Source organism: Ochotona princeps, chromosome 8 (genome assembly GCF_030435755.1).
Source record: "Ochotona princeps isolate mOchPri1 chromosome 8, mOchPri1.hap1, whole genome shotgun sequence".
Taxonomy (NCBI): Eukaryota; Metazoa; Chordata; class Mammalia; order Lagomorpha; family Ochotonidae; genus Ochotona; species Ochotona princeps.
In genome coordinates this window covers 53,216,820-53,235,756 of record NC_080839.1, presented here as the reverse complement: position 1 = coordinate 53,235,756, position 18,937 = coordinate 53,216,820, and the positions used below count along the sequence as shown (strand labels likewise).

Sequence of the window (18,937 nt, the reverse complement as noted above, 5' to 3'; positions counted from 1 at the left end):
CAAACTGAGGCAAGAAGATAGAATAATTCCGAACGTTTCGTATGGTCTCTGAAAGCAATTCAGAGTTTTTATTTTCATCAAACAGTTCTCCGTATTTATCTTGTGTTAACTGATCCGGGTTGTGATGTGAGGAATGGTTTAGCTGCAACCAACAAATCTTTAAAAAAGTCACGCTTCTGTCTCAGTGCTTCTGGACACTACAGAAACGCTGCTTACCAATCAGGAACGTCTGGAAAAACAGACACCGTATGGTAACTGGAAGTAAACTGGTTATTAGCCCACACAGGTTACAAGCAAAAAATAGGAAGTTAATTGTTTTTGTATTAAGTTTCTAAATGTATTTATATGTGTTCACTTCCCTCAGTTTCTGCAGTTTAATTTCTTACCTAAAACAGAGAGTTTAAGTAACTCAATTTTATCCTCGAGTCCTGCAGCTTTGAGATTGTCACAGGCGCCAAGTAACTGGGAGTCGCTGACATCAGCACCCACATAAAACCCACCCTGCGGGGAAGGAAAGCCGTATTTTAAATCATTTGAATAGGGCTGTTCTAAGTAGTCAAGAAAACCTAATTGTATTTCCTCAACATTCGTAAGAATTAACGTGAAATGAATGGAGTTTAAAAATTCAATTTAAAACATTTATATTATCCACTTTAAATAATATTTAGTAGAAAAAAAATGAAGTTTTCATAAAATTTAAAAATCTGTTAATATTTTACAATTGCATACGTTTGAAGAGTTTGAAGATACGTATAATTTAGGTAGTGACTATTTATTAGAATTCTGTCATATTCGCCAAAATCGATCAGAGTACTTAAAGAAATAACAACACGATTTAATTAGCCTTTCATAATCTATTTTAAAAACCTCATGATCTACTGTAAATAAGTATGATTAAAGTAACAACCCTTAACTGGCTTATCTACTTGAAAATAATCAGTAAGTGGCTGTACTTAATACAGCAGATACACTGCTTGGTTCACCAAGCGTTAAGACTTACTGGCCACTCCTTAGCAGCTTCCAGAAGTATAGTTCCAAGTCCACACATGGGATCTAAAACGAACACTCCAGCCTACAAAGAGAAACGTTCAGTCAGTATTGCCCAGTCTACCACACCAGGTATCACAAAAGGAAGCTGTTGAGGACTGCCATTCCCAGACTAAAGAGTCCTCTTTATGCTGAACTAGGAATGCAGGTCACTTACAGCCCTAAGGCAGGAATGTGCGTGGCAAGGTGAAGGTGAGGAAGAAGGCACTGCTCCAGAACAATAGTGAGTAGGACCGAAATGTGGTGATGACCTCGCAGAAGTAGCCAGACTGAATGGTATGCTGCTGGGCTGGGCTATGCTGCATGGTGCCACAGCCCACACTGCAGAGGTTTAAAACAAAACGGCACCAGGGCCCTCTGCTTCTCTTCGGAGGCCCAGCTGGTGTGCGCGGCAGACGCTGCGCTGGTCTGGAGGGTGCCACCTGGATGTGACTCACTTCCATCAGCACATGGCATACGGTTCCCAGGGAAGTACAATCCTACCCATGCCCAGAAGGCAAATAGGAAGCCTGGAGGAGAAAAATGCATTAACTCGTCCTCTGGGAATGCCATCAGGTCAGTGCTTTGAGCATTCTGGTTCTGCATGGAAGGTTGGGAAGCTCTTGGATCCCGAGTGTATGTAGATGGGGTAGTGTGACATCATTTCCAAAGGTCATTCTGGCTGCCGGGTGCAGAACAGACCACAGAGAAGTGAAGGTGGACAAGGAGGCTGGTCAGAGAATCCTGGCAAGGGATGACGTAGCTTGAATGCAGAGTGCTTTAGGGGGAAGTGCAGATGGGCTTGTATTCTAGGCATACCGTAAGAGGCAGAGCCCCAGGATGGACTGGATACGCATCACTAAAGAAAGATGACATCTGCAGAGATCTTGTCTTGAGCAGATGGAAGAGCTGCCAGTCACCGAGATGGGGGAGAGCTGGGCAGGTGGAAGGTTGAGGGACACAACTTCATTTTGAGAGTCCTCTTAACCCTGCAAGTGTGGACGACAGGGAGGGAAGGTGAAGGGAGACGATCAGCCTCCAGATGCGAATCTGGGAAGTCTGTATCAGTCAGTTCATCAATCTCATTTAAGCAGCAGACAGCAAGAGACATCCCTGGACTGGGCCTCTGTGGCCTCCCTTGTGGACGTGTGAAAGGCGCAGGTTCATCCGCATGGACTGAGAGAGAGAAGAATCAGAGCGGTGGGCTTGAAACAAAGAGAAAAAAGGCTGTCTCCAGACGGGGAGTGAGCACAGCATGAAAACACGGAGTGTGCAGACGCGGGAGCTGCTGCTGCAGCAGGAGGGGCACGGCTCAGAGGGAGGGAGGGAGGACATGCAGACCTCTGCTCTGATTTTCTGCAAACAGGAGGAGGCAGTGGTAGGTGAAAGAACATGTGGGTTTAGGAGATTTTTTTTTTTTCCAAGGAGGTGTATGTGCTGACAGCTTTAGCCCAGCAGAAAAGTATACACAAGTGGATGGAACCCAGCACACAAAGGAATATTCACCTACTTTAATGACACAAAAGCAGAATATGTGGATCCAGGTTCCAATATGCCTGCAGATGCAGCGGACAGAACATATTGAGGCTCTCTTGTGATTCTAGTGTTTAAGTGCAACATGGAGCAAAAGAGTTAAAACTTTGGGCCAGGAGTTGGCTGGAATGACAGCAGGTGCAATCCACAGTGTTAGACAGCTGAGGACAGGTGGAGGGTGACACTCTGTGGTAAGAGCAGACACCTGATCTCCTGGGAGATGAGCTGTGCATTAGGGGACTAGAAGAAGCAAGTAGGAACAGCAAAGTAATGAACAGGACTCGCGAACCTTGACATATACAGGAAAACCCTTCTGGGTATGACGAGGCCCAGGACGCCACTAAGCCAGGAAACTGAGAGGCAGATTCTTCGTGGCCATGGAAGTCAAGAAGAATGACAACAGGGCTACATGCCCAAGTGCTTGCAGCATTGACAGGCAGAGGCGTCTGTGCATGCCTGACATGGGATGGCCCGTGCGTCAACAACACGGAGAGGCTCTGGGAAGCAGGAGGCAGCCACTGTCTAGAAGGCGCAGTGAGGGCACGCAGGTCACCTACCCCTGTGCAGACCCAGCGGCACTCAGGATGTGGGAGCCAAGACCTCTCCATCGCCTGATCTGCCTACAGGGCAGAAGCGAGCTCACTGGCTGGCTGGTTGCTGTCAGGGCCAGGGGGCACCTAATGGAAAGAAACAAGGCGTTCTTCAGGAGACAGCCTCTTCCCCTGACACTACACTCTCAGGAGAGCATCACACAGAGCCTCCCGCAGGAAGGGCCATGAGGACAAAAGGAATAATGATTGCAAACATGGTCATTTGCTTCCAAATGAATGGCAGGCTCATGAAATGGGCCAAATATGTAGTTTTTGCATGCTGTGACCCTGGTCTATGACCAACAACATAACATGATCTGAAATATCCTTAAATGTCTTTATCTTGCCACAGACATTTTTGAGTCACGGCGCGTGTGGACACGGCCAAGGTAGAGCAGTGTTTGTATGCTTCTCATCACCTCTGGACTTCCCTTGCTACGATGGGAGGAAGAAGTAGAATTTATAGCAAACATGACAAATATCCAACAGGTGCATGTGATGGCTTAGCTGGCACTGGCACTGGCACTGGCACTGGCACTGGCCCGCTCAAGGCGGAGCTGCCTACACGTTGCTCTGCGCGTCGAGTGCCAAAAAGGGCCCTGGGCCAAGCTGGACGTTTGGGCTGCAGGGCTGCCCACACGGTGGGTCACCACTGCGCCCCTGTGGGAGAGCCCTGCTGGGCATGTGTTGAGGCTTTAAGTTTCTCCTTGGCCAGGGAATCACATGTTGAGACATTTTCTATTCTTGGTATTAGCAGGGCACATGTGCCCAAGAAAACACAGTTTTCCTGAATGTTACCTTTGCTCCTGAATCATAAACTTCTGACTTTTCTGAAAAATGCTTGTTTAAATCAAGACCAAGGTAACATTTCAAATTTGTAGGTGGTTATAGAAAACTGTGGTGACACCAATGGCAGTTTGAGGAAGAAAAAAAATCCTAAGCATACCTCTCTCTTTATATGAAATGACATTTAGAGTAGAGGTTTAAATCAAACAAAAAAGGAAATAGTGGGCTCTGGAGGCATGATAACCTACAAGCAGGTGCTCTGGCTGGGTGAATGGGGCTCAGAAACTGACCAAAGCCCCCGAGGGAAAAGCTGGCTGGGAGGGGCCTGCCGGAGCTACAGATGGCTGCTGGATCCCGGCTGGTGAGCCCGTGGAACCCAGGAGGAGCCTGGTCTGCAGAGACCCGTGCCCAAAGGTGCAGGCAGTGAGCAGGCAGGTGGCCACCATGATGTCAGCGGGAGGACAGATTCTCCCGCTCCTGCCAAGCCCAGGGGTGCAGGTGATCCACTGGCCTCTTCCCAGATATAGGATCCTGGCTATTTAAAAAGGCTTTGAGAACCATACTTTACCTGCACTGAGTCAATGAAGAAAAATAACAGGGCCCGGCGGCATGGCCTAGTGGCTAAAGTCCTTGCCTTGAAAGCCCCGGGATCCCATATGGGCGCCGGTTCTAATCCAGGCAGCTCCACTTCCCATCCAGCTCCCTGCTTGTGGCCTGGGAAAGCAGTTGAGGACGGCCCAAAGCATTGGGACCCTGCACCCACGTGGGAGACCTGGAAGAGGTTCCAGGTTCCCGGCATCGGATCGGCGCGCATCGGCCCGTTGCGGCTCACTTGGGGAGTGAATCATTGGACGGAAGATCTTCCTCTCTGTCTCTCCTCCTCTGTGTATATCTGACTGTAATAAAATGAATAAATCTTAAAAAAAAAAAAAGAAAAATAACAACACATCCGAGGTGGGGTCCCTTCACAGCTGGAGAGGACCAGGCCAAACACTCAGCACACACACTCCTGGGGAAAACACAGCTCTCCACTATTATAGCAAAGACAAGAGCTTTCAGATACTTTCAAATACAACACACATGCTTTCCTAGAAACAAATAAAAAATAAAGAAACACACACACACACACACACACACACACAGTAACCTGAGGTTTTGTAAGCTGAAAGTCCCCATCAGTGATTTAAAGTAGAGTATAGCTCATCTCTGCCACTCTTGTTGTTAGTAAGAAGAGAATGTTTAAGAATAGCTTCAAAGGCGCAGTCAGTCCTAGGGAAGGAAGAGAGCTGCAGGGTAAGCCAGGGAGCCGGAGGACATCACCAGCCAGAATCTCAGAGTGGAAAACAAATGGAGATGAGCTTACATTTAAATCTGTTAAATCACTGAAGAGAAATAAATGATGGAAGAAAAAGTTCCTGGGCTGGAGAAGTAATCCTTTTTACAATACTACAGATTTAATAACTATTCTGACAATGCCGGAAATACAGAATTCAAGTTATTTTGGTGAAAAATTGGGAAATTTGTACACTGCTTTTATTTATTTTTTTGTGCATTGTTTTTATATAATGCACATTTTTTTTTAAAGATTTTACTATTATTGGAAAGCCGGATATACAGAGAGGAGCAGAGAGAGAGAGGAAGATCTTCCATCTGATAATTCACTCCCCAAGTGAGCCGCAATGGGCCGGTGCGCGCAGATCCGATGCCGGGAACCTGGAACCTCTTCCGGGTCTCCCATGTGGGTGCAGGGTCCCAAAGGTTTGGGCCATACTCGACTGCTTTCCCAGGCCACAAGCAGGGAGCTGGATGGGAAGTGGAGCTGCCTGGATTAGAACTGGCGCCCATATGGGATTCCGGGGCGTTCAAGGCGAGGACTTTAGCCACTAGGCAATGCCGCCGGGCCCCTATATAATGCACAATTTCCGTGAACTTTTGGGAAACTTAACATACAGAGTTTAATTTCTTTTGCACCAAAATTAACTTTTTAAACTCCAGCTCCACAACTCTTTTTTTTCTTTCTTTCAAATTTGTACATATGTGTAAGGCAAAAAGACAGAAAGAGACAGACATAGATTTTTCACTGGCTTGGGCCCAGAATTCAACCAAAGGCTCCCACAGTGTTGGCAAGGACCCCAGTCAAAGTCCCCGAGCCTTCACCCACTGTCTCCAGGGTCTGCAGCAGCAGGAAGCGGGAACCAGATGCAGGACCAGGACTCACTCCCAAGCCCTCCAACACAGGCTGCAGCTGTTCCAAGTACTGTCTTAACCACTGTGCCCAGAGGTTGCCCCCACAACCTTCTGAAGGATCTTTGTATACTGACCAAGATTCCCACACAAGGAAGTGGAACAGCCAGAATCAGCCATTTGGACTAAAGATTTAAATTAAATGAAAAAGCAAATCCTAGGTTCTGGGGGTATAATAACCTACAAGTAGCTCCCTGCCTCCCTCTGCTTGCAGCTCCATGCTCTGCAGTCTTAAGCAAGAAGCGGAACACACACACACACACACACACACACACACACACACACACACATCCTGGTAATATCACTGAGTTCTAAGGTTAAAGAGAAATCCCTCACAACTTCCAAGCAAAAAGAACAGAGTAACTATAAAGCAAGGGAAATCCAACTGGTATAGGCTGCTCATGTCTAAGACTAAAGGACAATGGAAGAGCTTCCACAGGTCCCCAGGGGCAAGGGACTACAAGGCAAGACTCCTACCCCTGCAGGACGCAGACCCCGCATTCAAAGGGAAACATTTCAGGATATAAAGGGGTTCAGACAGTGCAAGATTCAAATGCTACATTTGAGGAAAATGCCTAACAATAGACTTTAACCAAGCAACAAATGAACTGAATCAGAGGCCTTGGTGGGGAAAGACAGGGTGGGAAAAACCAAAGAGTGATACATACACCTTGCAATGTGTTTTGTCTATATATGTTTTGTCTATGTTGTGTCATGTGTGACACACAGATCTACCTTAATGGTTAAAGAACGGGATGTGTAATATTAGTGCCAAGAAGTTCTGGAAAAGAAGGGGTATACCCCAAGGGAAGCTCTGATACGCAGTATTTCAGCTCAGTCTAACATTCAGGGGTTACGAGAGGATAGGGGTAAAAATGCTCCCCTCATACCAGGGAGCATAGCAGCATGGAGGGAAGAGAAAGTTCTCGAAGGTCACAGCTTGTGACACGGCAGAGGGACAGCTGGGGAGGACCAGAGGGCCTTCATGGTAGACACTGTACTGCCTATAGTTATAGTCATGTGCGTTGAAGAAGAGTGCTGGGAACGAAATAATAGAAAAAAATCTCCAACCACAGAGAGAATAACGGAATCACTAAGTTATTAACCAAATGAACAACAACAAAAAGCAAACAGTGTCAGAAGGGAGAAAAACAGAAGGGATACCTCGAGTGTTTCTGTCACACACAGACCCGGATTCTCCTGCCGACGGGTACAACTGTGGCTACTGAGAAAATAAAGCTGACGTTGAAACAGTGGCAGAGACGTCAGGCAGCAACTGACCCCAACCAGAACTGAAGATTACAAAGGAATTTTAAGTTTAAACTCATGAATCAAGAGAACAGGGGCTCTAAGCAGAGATGAAAAGACATGGCTCACAATGGAAGCGTCAGAACTCTACATCTAGGTACAGCAGACTGCCGAGCACTGACAAAAACACACAGCAATAGGAGATTTTGAAATAGTTCTTCCAAGATGCAACAGACAGCAATATAATAAAACTAGCAGGGAACATTTTTTGACTAGATAATAAAATTCTTGCATGTCTCTAGAACATTTGCAAAACTGACCAAGCTCCTAGCCACAGGAAGAAACTTAGGACTGTTGTTGAGGGGCTAAGCTATTGTTACAATAGGGAAAACCAGTGTGGGGGGGAGGGTCGGAGGGGAAATCCCTGAGCCTAAGGAAAAACTTACAAATAAATAAATCTACCATTAACAAAATAAAAAAGGAAAGAGGTAGATTTGGGGCCAGCTAGGTGACAGAGCCCACTGGTATCCACTTGTGACACTGCTATTCAATCTGGGCACCAGGTCTAGTCCTGGCTGCTCCATGTACTGATGACCTGGGAAGGGAGCAAAGGATGGGGCCCCTGCACCAGAGTAGGAGACCAGGAGAAGCTCTGATTTCTGGATTTGGCATTGTGGCCATTTTGGGGTGAATCAGTAAATGGAAGGTCTCACCCTGTCACTCCCTCTCTCTGCAACAATAAGATGTAAAGGTTTGGGGGTGTTCAGCATCATAGCATGGTATGGTAAGCCTCTGCCCATAGGGCTGGCATCTCATATAGCTGTTCCACTTCTGATCCAGATTCTTGCTTATGGCCTGGGAAAGCAACAAGATGGCTCACAGCCTTGGGACCCTGCACCCAAGTAGGAAACCTGGAAGAAGCCCCTGGCCTCTGATGGGCTCAGTCATGGTCATTGGGCCATTTTCAGAGTAAACTAGCAGATGGAAGATTTTTCTGTCTCTCCTCTCTGAAGCTCTGTTTTTCAATAAAAGTAAATCTTTAAAAAAAAAAATTAAAAGCAGAGGTTCTATAGGTCACACATTTTTAAAAATCATGATGCCAAAAAACTAGAAATAATGAAATGTAGCTAATGTTTTATTTGGTTTCTTCATAGTCAAAATAGTCTCAACACACTAGAATATATTACTGCAGCAGTAATTTCAACAAAACAAAAAGTGAAAAAGAAAAAGGAAAAAAGCGGAAGGGAAAAGAAAGAAAAAGTCAGCAGGTCATCAATATATATGTATAAGTTATTTATGGAAAGGGCTTTGTTATTAAAGGAATGAAACATTTTCTTACTTTAATTTCAGCGAGGGAGGCCATTGCCCAAGCTATGGTAGACCGCAGTCCAGCTGTCTTAATGTAAGCTCTGCTGGCTAAAGGCACCCTAGGGAGAAAACAGCCTGGTTGTAGACCGACTATTACTGTACACCAAAGAACAAGACAGAAATACCAACAGGGAACCTGTCTGCATCCGAGAATCATTTTAACACATCCATCTCTAACTCTGAATGCTTTAACTCTATTATTAAAACACCTTCTCTAATTGGGCGCCCCAATGAGCCACTGTGATATTTCAGGCAGTTACATTTTTTTAGATAACTGAAATTTTACACTTTTATGTGTTTCACTTATTCAAGTTTCATCACCCATGGGAGCAGGCTGTTTTAACCTCCTCTGTTGTGTCCTTGGGAAGAGAGCATTTCCTGCGATGGATGCTCACCTGGGCCACAACGCCTGGACGGAGGGCTGCGTGGCTGCTCTTCCTCGACGTCTGTTTTCTGTCAGTGTTACCCTTGGCAGTGTACTTCTGTACGTGTGCGCCTTTCTCAAAAGCAGCAGCACAACCCTGCACTAAGGTGTGATGCAGACGCTCCCCCGTGAGCCACCGCTCCACTCACGCAGCACTTCTGACTGTATCCCCCACCCCATATTTCTTAGACTTTAACTTATCCTGTTTGACCCGCAGCTCTGGTAAACCTTGCAAAATTGGAGGCCATATCCCTTTCAAACAGCTGTATACTTAGTTTTTAAAAAATTGCAAGGAAGCTCTACATGGTAAGCTACAGACATGTGTGCCTTTTTCATTTTTGCAGTAACTTTAAAAAATTTTTTTAATTCATTTTCATTTTATTTGTAAGGCACAGAGAGTGCAAGAAAAAAATATCTTTCATTTGCTGGTTCAGTTCTGACATACCTGCAACATTAGGTCTGGACGAGGCCAAAGCCAGAATTCTGGAACTTCAGCCAACCAAGTATTGGAGCCACGCACGTTAGCAAACTGGATCAGGCCTGTGATGGCAACTGAATTCAGGCTCTCTAATATGGGAGGTGGGTGCCTTAAACGGTGACTTAACCACTGTCCCAAATACTGGCCTTGGAAATTTGTCTTTTAGGTAAAGTTTTTGTCAGGATACAGCAACTTGCATTTTACATCCTACTGTATCCACAGATTTGGAATCAGGAATGTAAAGCATCATGCAGGAAGACCATTCTATATTTTGTCCAATGAATGGTTTCTATAGGGTGAACTCATCTTACTACATAACACAGTTTACTCTCAAGATACCAAAACACATAGTCCTTGGCCACGTACAGTACAAACTGCTCCTCTAAGTAGCAGATTTATGATTTATGTGGAACCTCCGGGAGTTCTGACAGGCATGTATACATATACACTGACTTTTATTTAGTGAGAGCCAACACTGTTAACATGTGACACTGGTGAATTGGTTTTTATTTTGCTTAAACCTGAGCTGATTTATTACTTAACACAAGGGCCCCATTATATCAGTGTCCAAAAAAAAAAAAAGGATTTAAGGGAAGACTGTTTAAAAATAAACTCCTTTGGAATAAAAAATCAGGCTCTACTTTTGTAGGATCCAATGTTATAAATCAGATTTGAGCTGGCTTTGAAAAATCCAAGGATAAATAATTTTTTTTTGACCCTCTTTTCCATTTGCAAGTCTCCTCAGTTCTCCTTTCCTCTTCTGCACATTAGTTATCACCAAGACACAGACATGCTAATCTGTCCCTCTAGGGCAGACTTGTCACCGAAACTCAAATCTCTATCTTGAAAACACACGTTGAGCTATTCTCACCCGGAGGTTAAGTAGGACAAATTCAACAGTTTAAAACAGGTATAAACACTTTCCAGTCTCCAAATCGAACATCTCCACACATTCCTTCCTTTTCTTTCTTCTTTAACTTTATTCTATTTATATGAAAGAAAGAGGAACAAAAAGGGACAAATGGAGATCTGCCATCTGTTCTCCAAAGGCCTGAGAATACCAGGGCTGGGCCAGGCGGAAGCCAGGAGCCTCCAACTCCATCCGGCTGCAGCACGCGTGGCAGGGGCCCAAGTGCCTGGGCCATCATCTGCTTCCTTCCCAAGCACACGAGCTCCTGCTGTTGATGGCATGTGGGTTCTCAGAACAGCGTCTCTACCTGCTATGATACAAGCAGTACCTTCTTTTCCTATGCCACTTTTTACCCTGCCCCCACCAAAAAATAAGTAAAATAAAAACTAGGATACTACTGTGTATCCTAACCTGCACTTCAGGCAACTTAGGTTTTTTTTTTTTCTGAAAAGTTTCCTTTTCCTACATTTTTGCATCTCAGTGACTAATGTGGAAGCTACTGTAGACTCCTGAGCATTTTCTTGAATTCATGGTTTTTGTTACTCCTACTTTGCCTCAGCTCAGTCCCTCTTCCATTCTTGGCTTGGGATATTTTAACCATTTCTAACAGGGCTCACTTTTCTTGACTTTCATTTTTATACACAATCTGCTTGGTAATTGTTTTTTTAAAATCACAGATCTGATCATACTCTCCTGCCTAAACTTCTTCCAGCTTTTAGAATAAAATCCAAGCTATCTGACATGGCTTACAAAAATGTAATGACCTGTCACAAATTTCTAATTTTAGTGTGATTTCTCCCATTTCCCCAAATCATTTATTGTTTTCTTTTTATTTTTCACATTAAAAAATTGTTTTATGATAGTTGCATAGGCTCTAGGATTTTCCTGCCCAAATCCCTTCCCCCTTGTGACTCCCTCCACATTACTGCAGTAGCATAGTCCTTCATGAACAGTCCTAAGTCAATCTGTTCTTAAGTGTATTCTGACATCGTTGGTATAGACAATGGCAGAGAATTCATCATCCGATTATCCAGATATAGTTAACAGTTTCATTGGGAGTCCATCTTTGATTTGGAAGTAGAGATGCATATTGCATTGTATCTTCACATCTGGATATGATAGTCCCTATTAAACAGTTAATATCCCCTTAAATGAAAAGCCATAAAACAAGTTCATTCTTTGTCCCATCTGTACTGAAACACTTGCCATTCATAGATCAATCAAGACTCCTCACATCTCCGTGCCTTTGCCCACATAATTTCTAGCCTATTCCTCTTCTTAGTTGCTTCTTAGTCCCTTCATGTCACTTGGTTAGATATGTTCCTGTATGTTCTTGTGTTCACCTCCTTTATCAGTCAGAGCTCCTTTTCATCAAATGTCGGTCTTAACCATTAGGCTTCAGTCCCTAAACATAACAACCATCTCACTCATCTGTCAATAGCGGGTGGCTAGTACAGTATTGTGCACATACTGAGTACACAATAGATGCTTCAACTGAAACCAACTGAATAAATCTCTAGTGAATGCTTCTCTGCTTCCCTTCTCAGTTGCTGAGTTGTTGCAAACATAAAGCAGCTGCAATGTGTTCAATACTTACTGCATCCTAGAAAAGGCACTGAGCATTTTGCACATGGGCTATTTCATTTAATCCCAATACAAAACTATAAAAGTGGGGATTATTATTTTCCTGATTTTAGAACAAAAGGGTTTTAATGAGTTAGCCTAACCTGAAGAGTTAATCTGTGGATAACAGAGAATTCAAGTCCATTTCTTAGTCATCATTCAGACTGTTCTAGGTGATGGGCACAGCATGACAAGGCTGTATTGACAGTTCACGTCCTGTGGTCTGCTGACATGTAAGTGTTCTTTTCTTAAAGGAAGTAGAGTTCTGCTATGAACCAGGTCATTAGGAACTACAAAGATTCAAATTTATTGTGGCCCTAAAAATGGAGGGCTGTTCTATGGTCTGTGTTGTCATTTCTGATTTTCTTTGGGCCTCATGGTCACCAGGTTGTCAGTCCTTTGGTTCTCCGCTCCTTGCTGTTCCAGGTATCATGCCTGTATTTTCCTCATACACTAGAAAGCCATTCTTTTTCACTCATCATGAATCAGTGCATCTGCTTACTTCCATACAGAGGTGGTCCAAACAGCTGCTCAGACAGCATCTACCGCCATCTCACTGCCAATCACTGCTCATCAAGGACTGAGTTCTCCACACCTTTTACAGTTGCAGCCAATGATTACTGAGATGCCATAAACATGCTTTTGAACGTTTATGGCAAACAAATTTGATATAATAAAATGTAATGCCTTAAAAACAAATATAATTTTCACTATGTACATTTGATAGAAGCATAGAATGTTACATTTATAAACATAAAAGTTCTTCAATTTGTTGCTAAGAGCTTCTGTATATTAACACTACCCAGGCAGCACTACTAAAGGTGAGATGTTCCTTGTGAGTGGATTTCCTAGGCATGCATTTATGGGATTAAAGATCTCCAAGGTCCAATGGCTGAAGAGGATGTTTAGCCTAGGGCTGAAGATGCCCGGATCCCAGTCCCAGTCCAGAGCAGTCTCCTCGGCTCTCGCTCGTGAGTCTAGCTTCCTGCCAAGGTAGACCCAGTGTCTGAGTTTCTGCCACCTGCAGGTAACCAGTTTTCAGTTTCTGACTTTTGCTTTGGTTGTTGCAGGCATGCAGGGAGTAACACAGCAAGGATAGCTGTTTATCTGTCTCTCTCAAATACATAAATCTAAAAATAAAAAGTAAAAATAATGGCCTCAAGAATTCTTGAAAAAATACATTTCGTGTTTTGGTTGTTTTGTTAATCTTTATTCTCACTATTTATGGGGACCAGATTGGAATCTGGCCATCTTTCACTTTCTTCCAGCCTTTTTTTTTTAAAGATTTATTTTATTATTTTCGTACTGGAAAGTCAGATATACAGAGAAGACAAGAAACAGTGAGGAAGATCTTCCGTCTGTTGATTCAATCCCCAAGAGACCGCAATGGCTGGTGCTGCGCCGATGTAAAGCCAGCAGCCAGGAGCTAGGAACCTCTTTCGGGTCTCCCACACGGGTGCAGGGTCCCAAGGCTTTGGGCCGTCCTCCACTGCTTTCCCAGGCCACAAGCGGGGAGTTGGATGGGAAGTGGGGCTGCCGGGATTAGAACTGGCACCCATATGGGATACCAGTACATGCAAGGCGAGGACTTTAGCCACTAGGCTACCATGCAAGGCCCTCTTCCAGCCTTTTTGCAGCTATTACAGAAATTTAAACGTTCAGATACAAAATATTGTTCAAACTGAAGTTAATCACTTTAGGCTCCAAAAGGGATGGGAGTAGGACAGCCTGGAAACCTTTGGTGTTACAGAGCATGTAAAGCACAGAGGCATGGGAAATCACTAAAGCACTGAGGCATGTGGTGACAAGAGCGTAATGGTGACAAGAACTTTTACAATAAGATGCTAGTGCAGCCTGCCATGTGATTAGCACAACTCAATCATTAAACGGTCGTTAAACACCTACAATGGTTTCAGCGGTGTGCTAGTAAACTGCTACGATAAAAGGCGATTGTAAGAATCTGAAGAGTTAGTCCTTTCTTTTTTTTCAATTATTTATTTGTTTGAAAGGCAGAATGATAGAGAGAGAGAGAGAGAGAGAGAGAGACAGACAGAGAGCGAGCGAGCACGCATGTGCTTTCTTCCATTGGTTGGCTCACTCCTTAAATGATCCCAACAACTAGCTGGGGACCAGACTGAAGGCAGAAGCCAGGAACTCCAGTGTGCCCTCCCACAGGTGTGCCAGGGCCCACTTCCACTGCCTTTCAGGAACAGAAACAGGAAACGTCTCAGGCAGAGCAGGCAGGACTGAACTGCAGTGCCAGCCAAGTGGTGGCTGTGCCACCGTGCAGAACTCATAATCGCAGGCATTTAAAAATACATCCTGATTGAGGCTTGCACTACGTGGACTTCAAGCAAACATGGTCTCATAGGATTTTTATGACCATTTCTTTAAAAATTATTTATTTACTTGAAAGTCAAAGAGAAACAGAGGAAAGGACAGAAGAGCTCTCCCCTTGGCTGGTTCACTCCTCAGACGACACCTCTTGTGGGGCTGGGCCAGGCTAGAGCTAGCAGTCGTGAACTTGGTCTGTGTCACTCATACAGATGGCACGGGCTCAACTACTCAAGCCCTTACTTGCTGCCCAGGGCACAGATTAGCAGTAAGCTGGACTGGGGAGCAAAGCAGGGACTTGAGCCCAGGTGCTGCGTCATGGGATGCACACGTCCCAAGTGGGGTCTTAGCAGCTATGCCAAATGGCTGGCCCAGATTTTTAAAACATTCCATGCCTAGAATGGCCTAGAAAAAATGTCATATAAATTATTTTTGTCACATAAGCAGGGAGATTTTAGATATATAAAATATTTTGAGATGCCACTATATGTAAGTTCTCAGGAATTGGGAAATCACTGTTTCATCTATCCAGCTCTTTTACTAAAGCACCTAAAAAAGGTACCAACAGCATGATGAGAATTCAATAGACAACTGAATAAAGAAACAAATCGTGGTTGCTATTGTGGCATGGAGATTAAGCTGCCACCTGCAGTGCTGGCATCCCCATGGGTGTGCATTTGTGTCCCGGCTGCTCCATTAGCTCTTTGTTAATGGCCTGGGAAAAGCAGAAGAGGGCCCAGGAGTTTGGGCCTATGGCACGCACATGTGAGACTGGGTAAAGCTCCTGGCTCCTGGCTTCAGCCTGGCCCAGTCTCAGAGATTGTGGCCGTCCTGGAGTGACCCAGCAAGAAGGAAGATCTGTCTCTCTGTAACTCTGAATTTCAAGATAGAGAAATCAATCTTTAAAAAGATCATTTGTGTGTGGCGGCTGTGGGGGGTGCCCCTGCCGGGTCGGACCCAATGCTGGGGGCTCACGCCAAAGACACTGCCGCAAGGCAGTGAACGAGTCCTCGGCCTCATCAAGGGCGGCCAGTGCACCATGTGGTGCCAGGCTTTGCCTGCTGGCCGCCCGGCCGGGAAGCTCTGGGGTAATGGATGTCCGAATTGCTGCTTAGATAGCTCTAGGGTGACCCCACTGTTTCTGGGTTCTGAGTCAATCCTAAAGATTCCCAACGCCAGTAACTCTTCTTTTGGAGAACTTCTAATCACTCAATAATGCTGAGCTTTGAACACCTATAATGCAAAAGATAAACCCCGGATTGTCTAGCAGGATATTTTTTTGCCTGACATGATGTTGGTTCAGGAGACTGGTCACATTAGGCAGGTCCATAATTTTAACTAGCACTCTAGAACCTTATACTGGGGTGGACTCTGTGCAGGATGTGTGGGCCACACCCTGTAGAAAGTTTGGCCCCACTGGTAAACCTAAATTTTAGGTGGTTATGGACTAAGCTAAGTGTGACCAAGGAGCCTGCCATCAATCACAGGTAAAGGGATCTACCATAGACTGGACTGGGCAAGGCAGCAGCACCCAAATGTGCATCCTGAATAGGCTGTGGGGTGGGCCGGGCTGCAACATTCACCAGCTCATACAAGGCCAAATGGGAGGCCAGAGTACACCGGGCACTGGCCTAAAAACCAATGGCATGTATGTAAACTGGGTTTGGGAGTGGATCAAGTGGAGGTACTTGGGAAGCTCCCCTGGCGAGTCATAGCTCTCGCTGGTGAACATGCCGTCCAAATCTGGGGGTCAGACTAGCAGGGCATAGTAGCTCCAAAATGTGTAACTTGGTAATGGACCGTAATGTACTGGGCAGGACTGAACAAACCTTTGTTTACAAGCAAAACTAGAAACCAGCATGGAACACAGGTCATACCGAGCTAGGCTCTTGCACCTACTGGTCCCCAGAGCAACCACGGGCAGGTGCATGATTTACAGCTAGGAACAAGCCCAATTGGGGAGGTAACGGGACACCCTAACTAGGTTGAGGTTCCCACCAAGGGGCGTATGTGCTAGAATTGGAGCTGCGTTCTATCTAGGAAACAGTTGCAGTCACCCGAGGCACTAGTGTGGGCTGGGATTGGATGCACCAGGCCAGTTCAGACCCCAACACCTTCTGGTGGCATGGAGAACCAGGGGGTAGATGTGGGACTGACTAGGCTGGGTCTCAACCCCCTACTGAGCCATGCGTGAGCTGTATGTGGGTATGGACGAGCCATGGCTGGGCTGAAACATCCAACAACAAGAACCAGAATGGGGTGAAAGCCAGCCAGGAAAAGCCACTGTTCCTGCTAGGGCAGGAGGTGAACTGAGTTGGGTTGGCTCAAGGACCCCCTGGCATGCGCAAAACCTGCCTTTGGGAGGGGATCTGATGGAGGAGCCTGGGCAACTCCTCTGGCAGGACACAGTCCCTGCAGGTAAGCGCAAGAAGCATGATAGGAAACAGTCCAGAATAGGCCATGGAAAGTTTCCCACTGGCACACATTCAGCATGGGTCAGGAGCAGACCAGGCTGAATCAGTTCATGTCACCCACTGGCAAATCCGATCACCAGATCAGAGTGTGGGATGAGCCGGGTTTGGTCGCGACAAAACCAGTACACATTATGGAATGCCAGGGCGTGGTTGCCTGTACTGGATATGAATGCAGCACCCAACCAGCACACATGAGATCCAGGAAGGAAGGGAGGGGCAGAACTGGCGGGGGGATTAAGGGGCTGGTTCCCTCGCCGGACAGCTACTCCCAATGGAGAGCGTGGGCTGGGATAGAGACAGACTAGACTATGCAAGGCTACAACACCTGTGTGCTGCATGTGGACTAGATCAGGGAAAAGCCAGGCTGGGCTGATTATTCCTGCTGGTGCAAGCATAAATTAGAGTGGGTGAGGGATGTTTGGGCATAGCCGCAGAAGCTGGCACTGGGGACTAATTCTGTCAAGTCAAATCACAGAACCACCTAAAGAGTGCATAAACCGGGACAGAGAGACCTGGGAGGGAAAAAGTGGGTTCCCCCTTCTTGGGTCACTATTCCCGTGGGAGGGCATGAAGACTGGGACGGGGGCTGGGATGGCTAGATAGAGAGGCACTCAACAACACCCGTGAGGGCTGGATGGTTGAGTTGGTTAGATAGAACTAAGCTTTAATACCCATTGACACGTACAAGAGCCAAATGGGATGAGGGACAGACTGGTCTTCTGCTACACATACTGGCAAACCAGGGTAGGGGGCGGGCCTGGTGGGGGTTATTGTGGGTCGCCCCGACTAGGCTGCAGCTCCCACTGGTTTGTGTGAGGGCCGAGTACGTGCTGGGCAGAACCAGACTGGACTGCAACACCCATTGGTTCCAGTGCAACTCGGGACTGAAAACAGAACCAACCCAGCAATTGCAACCACCAGCTGATCGTGGTGATGGACTGTGCCGGGCCCTGTGCTTGCTAGAGCATACAAGAAACTAGTCTGGGAATACCTCAAAGTTTCTTTGGAGATCTCCCTAATCGAACTGCTGGACTCAGAACTCTAATCAAGAAAAGACAGAAGACAGAGCAGATCAATCATTCATCTCAGCTATATGTTGGCAGCGATATATGGGGCAAACGGAGACTATATGATGGACCATATCAATCAGTGGACGACCTCATCGAGCAAAACTGGCAGCGATTCATAACCGGAGAACTATTAAAACCACTCGAGCACATATCTCAGAGCATGCCCCACATCCGGGACTCGGGGTGGGCGGGAAACCGGGTGGGGCTTCCCCCTCAATATCCCCCTTTACCTCAGATACAAGATGGAAACAATGTGGACATAATAGTATTACCCACTTCCCTATCCCCCTGAACCTTTTTCTTTTCTTTTTCTTTCTTTAACTGTAATTAACTATGTAAAGATTGTCAACAACACAATAAAATAGATTATAAAAAAAAAAAAAAGATCATTTGTGTTTATTATTTAATCTTCTACATAACTGGGGAGACATCTAAAGATTTTTAGTTCTGTCAATAAACAACTTTCCACAACAAAGGAAGAATGGCAATAAAATGCAGAGAACGCTCCAGGTCAATCTGAAGAATTGTTCTATATTTTCTATTTTAACAAAACTCCAAGATGCTGATAGATTAAAATTTTAGCTTAAACATGAACCAGTGGGGCCTGGCCTAGCGCCTAAAATCCTCTCCTTGAATGCACTGGGATCCCATATGGGTGCCAGTTCTAATCCCGGCAGCTCCACTTCCCATCCAGCTCCCTGCTTGTGGCCTGGGAAAGCAGTCAAGGACGGCCCAAAGCCTTGGGACCCTGCACCCATGTGGGAGACCTGGACGAAGCTCCTGGCTCCTGGCTTTGGATTAGCTCAGCTCCAGCTGTTGTCACTTGGGG

General features: G+C 45.7%; 1 protein-coding gene across 2 annotated transcripts in view; it reads right to left on the bottom strand.

Annotated features, from left to right (window-relative positions):
• Nucleotides 1-18,937, bottom strand: part of THUMPD2 (THUMP domain containing 2) — a 40,044-nt gene that overhangs the window by 8,715 nt on the left and 12,392 nt on the right. The window contains exons 6-8 of one of the 2 annotated variants that reach the window (XM_058668028.1): nt 8,767-8,854; nt 1,001-1,072; nt 387-501 (exon numbers count right to left, since the gene is read on the bottom strand). In XM_058668028.1, the coding sequence (XP_058524011.1) occupies nt 387-501; nt 1,001-1,072; nt 8,767-8,854 (275 nt within the window). The remainder of the gene's footprint in view (nt 1-386; nt 502-1,000; nt 1,073-8,766; nt 8,855-18,937) is intronic. The other variant, XM_058668029.1, reaches the window with a different exon arrangement.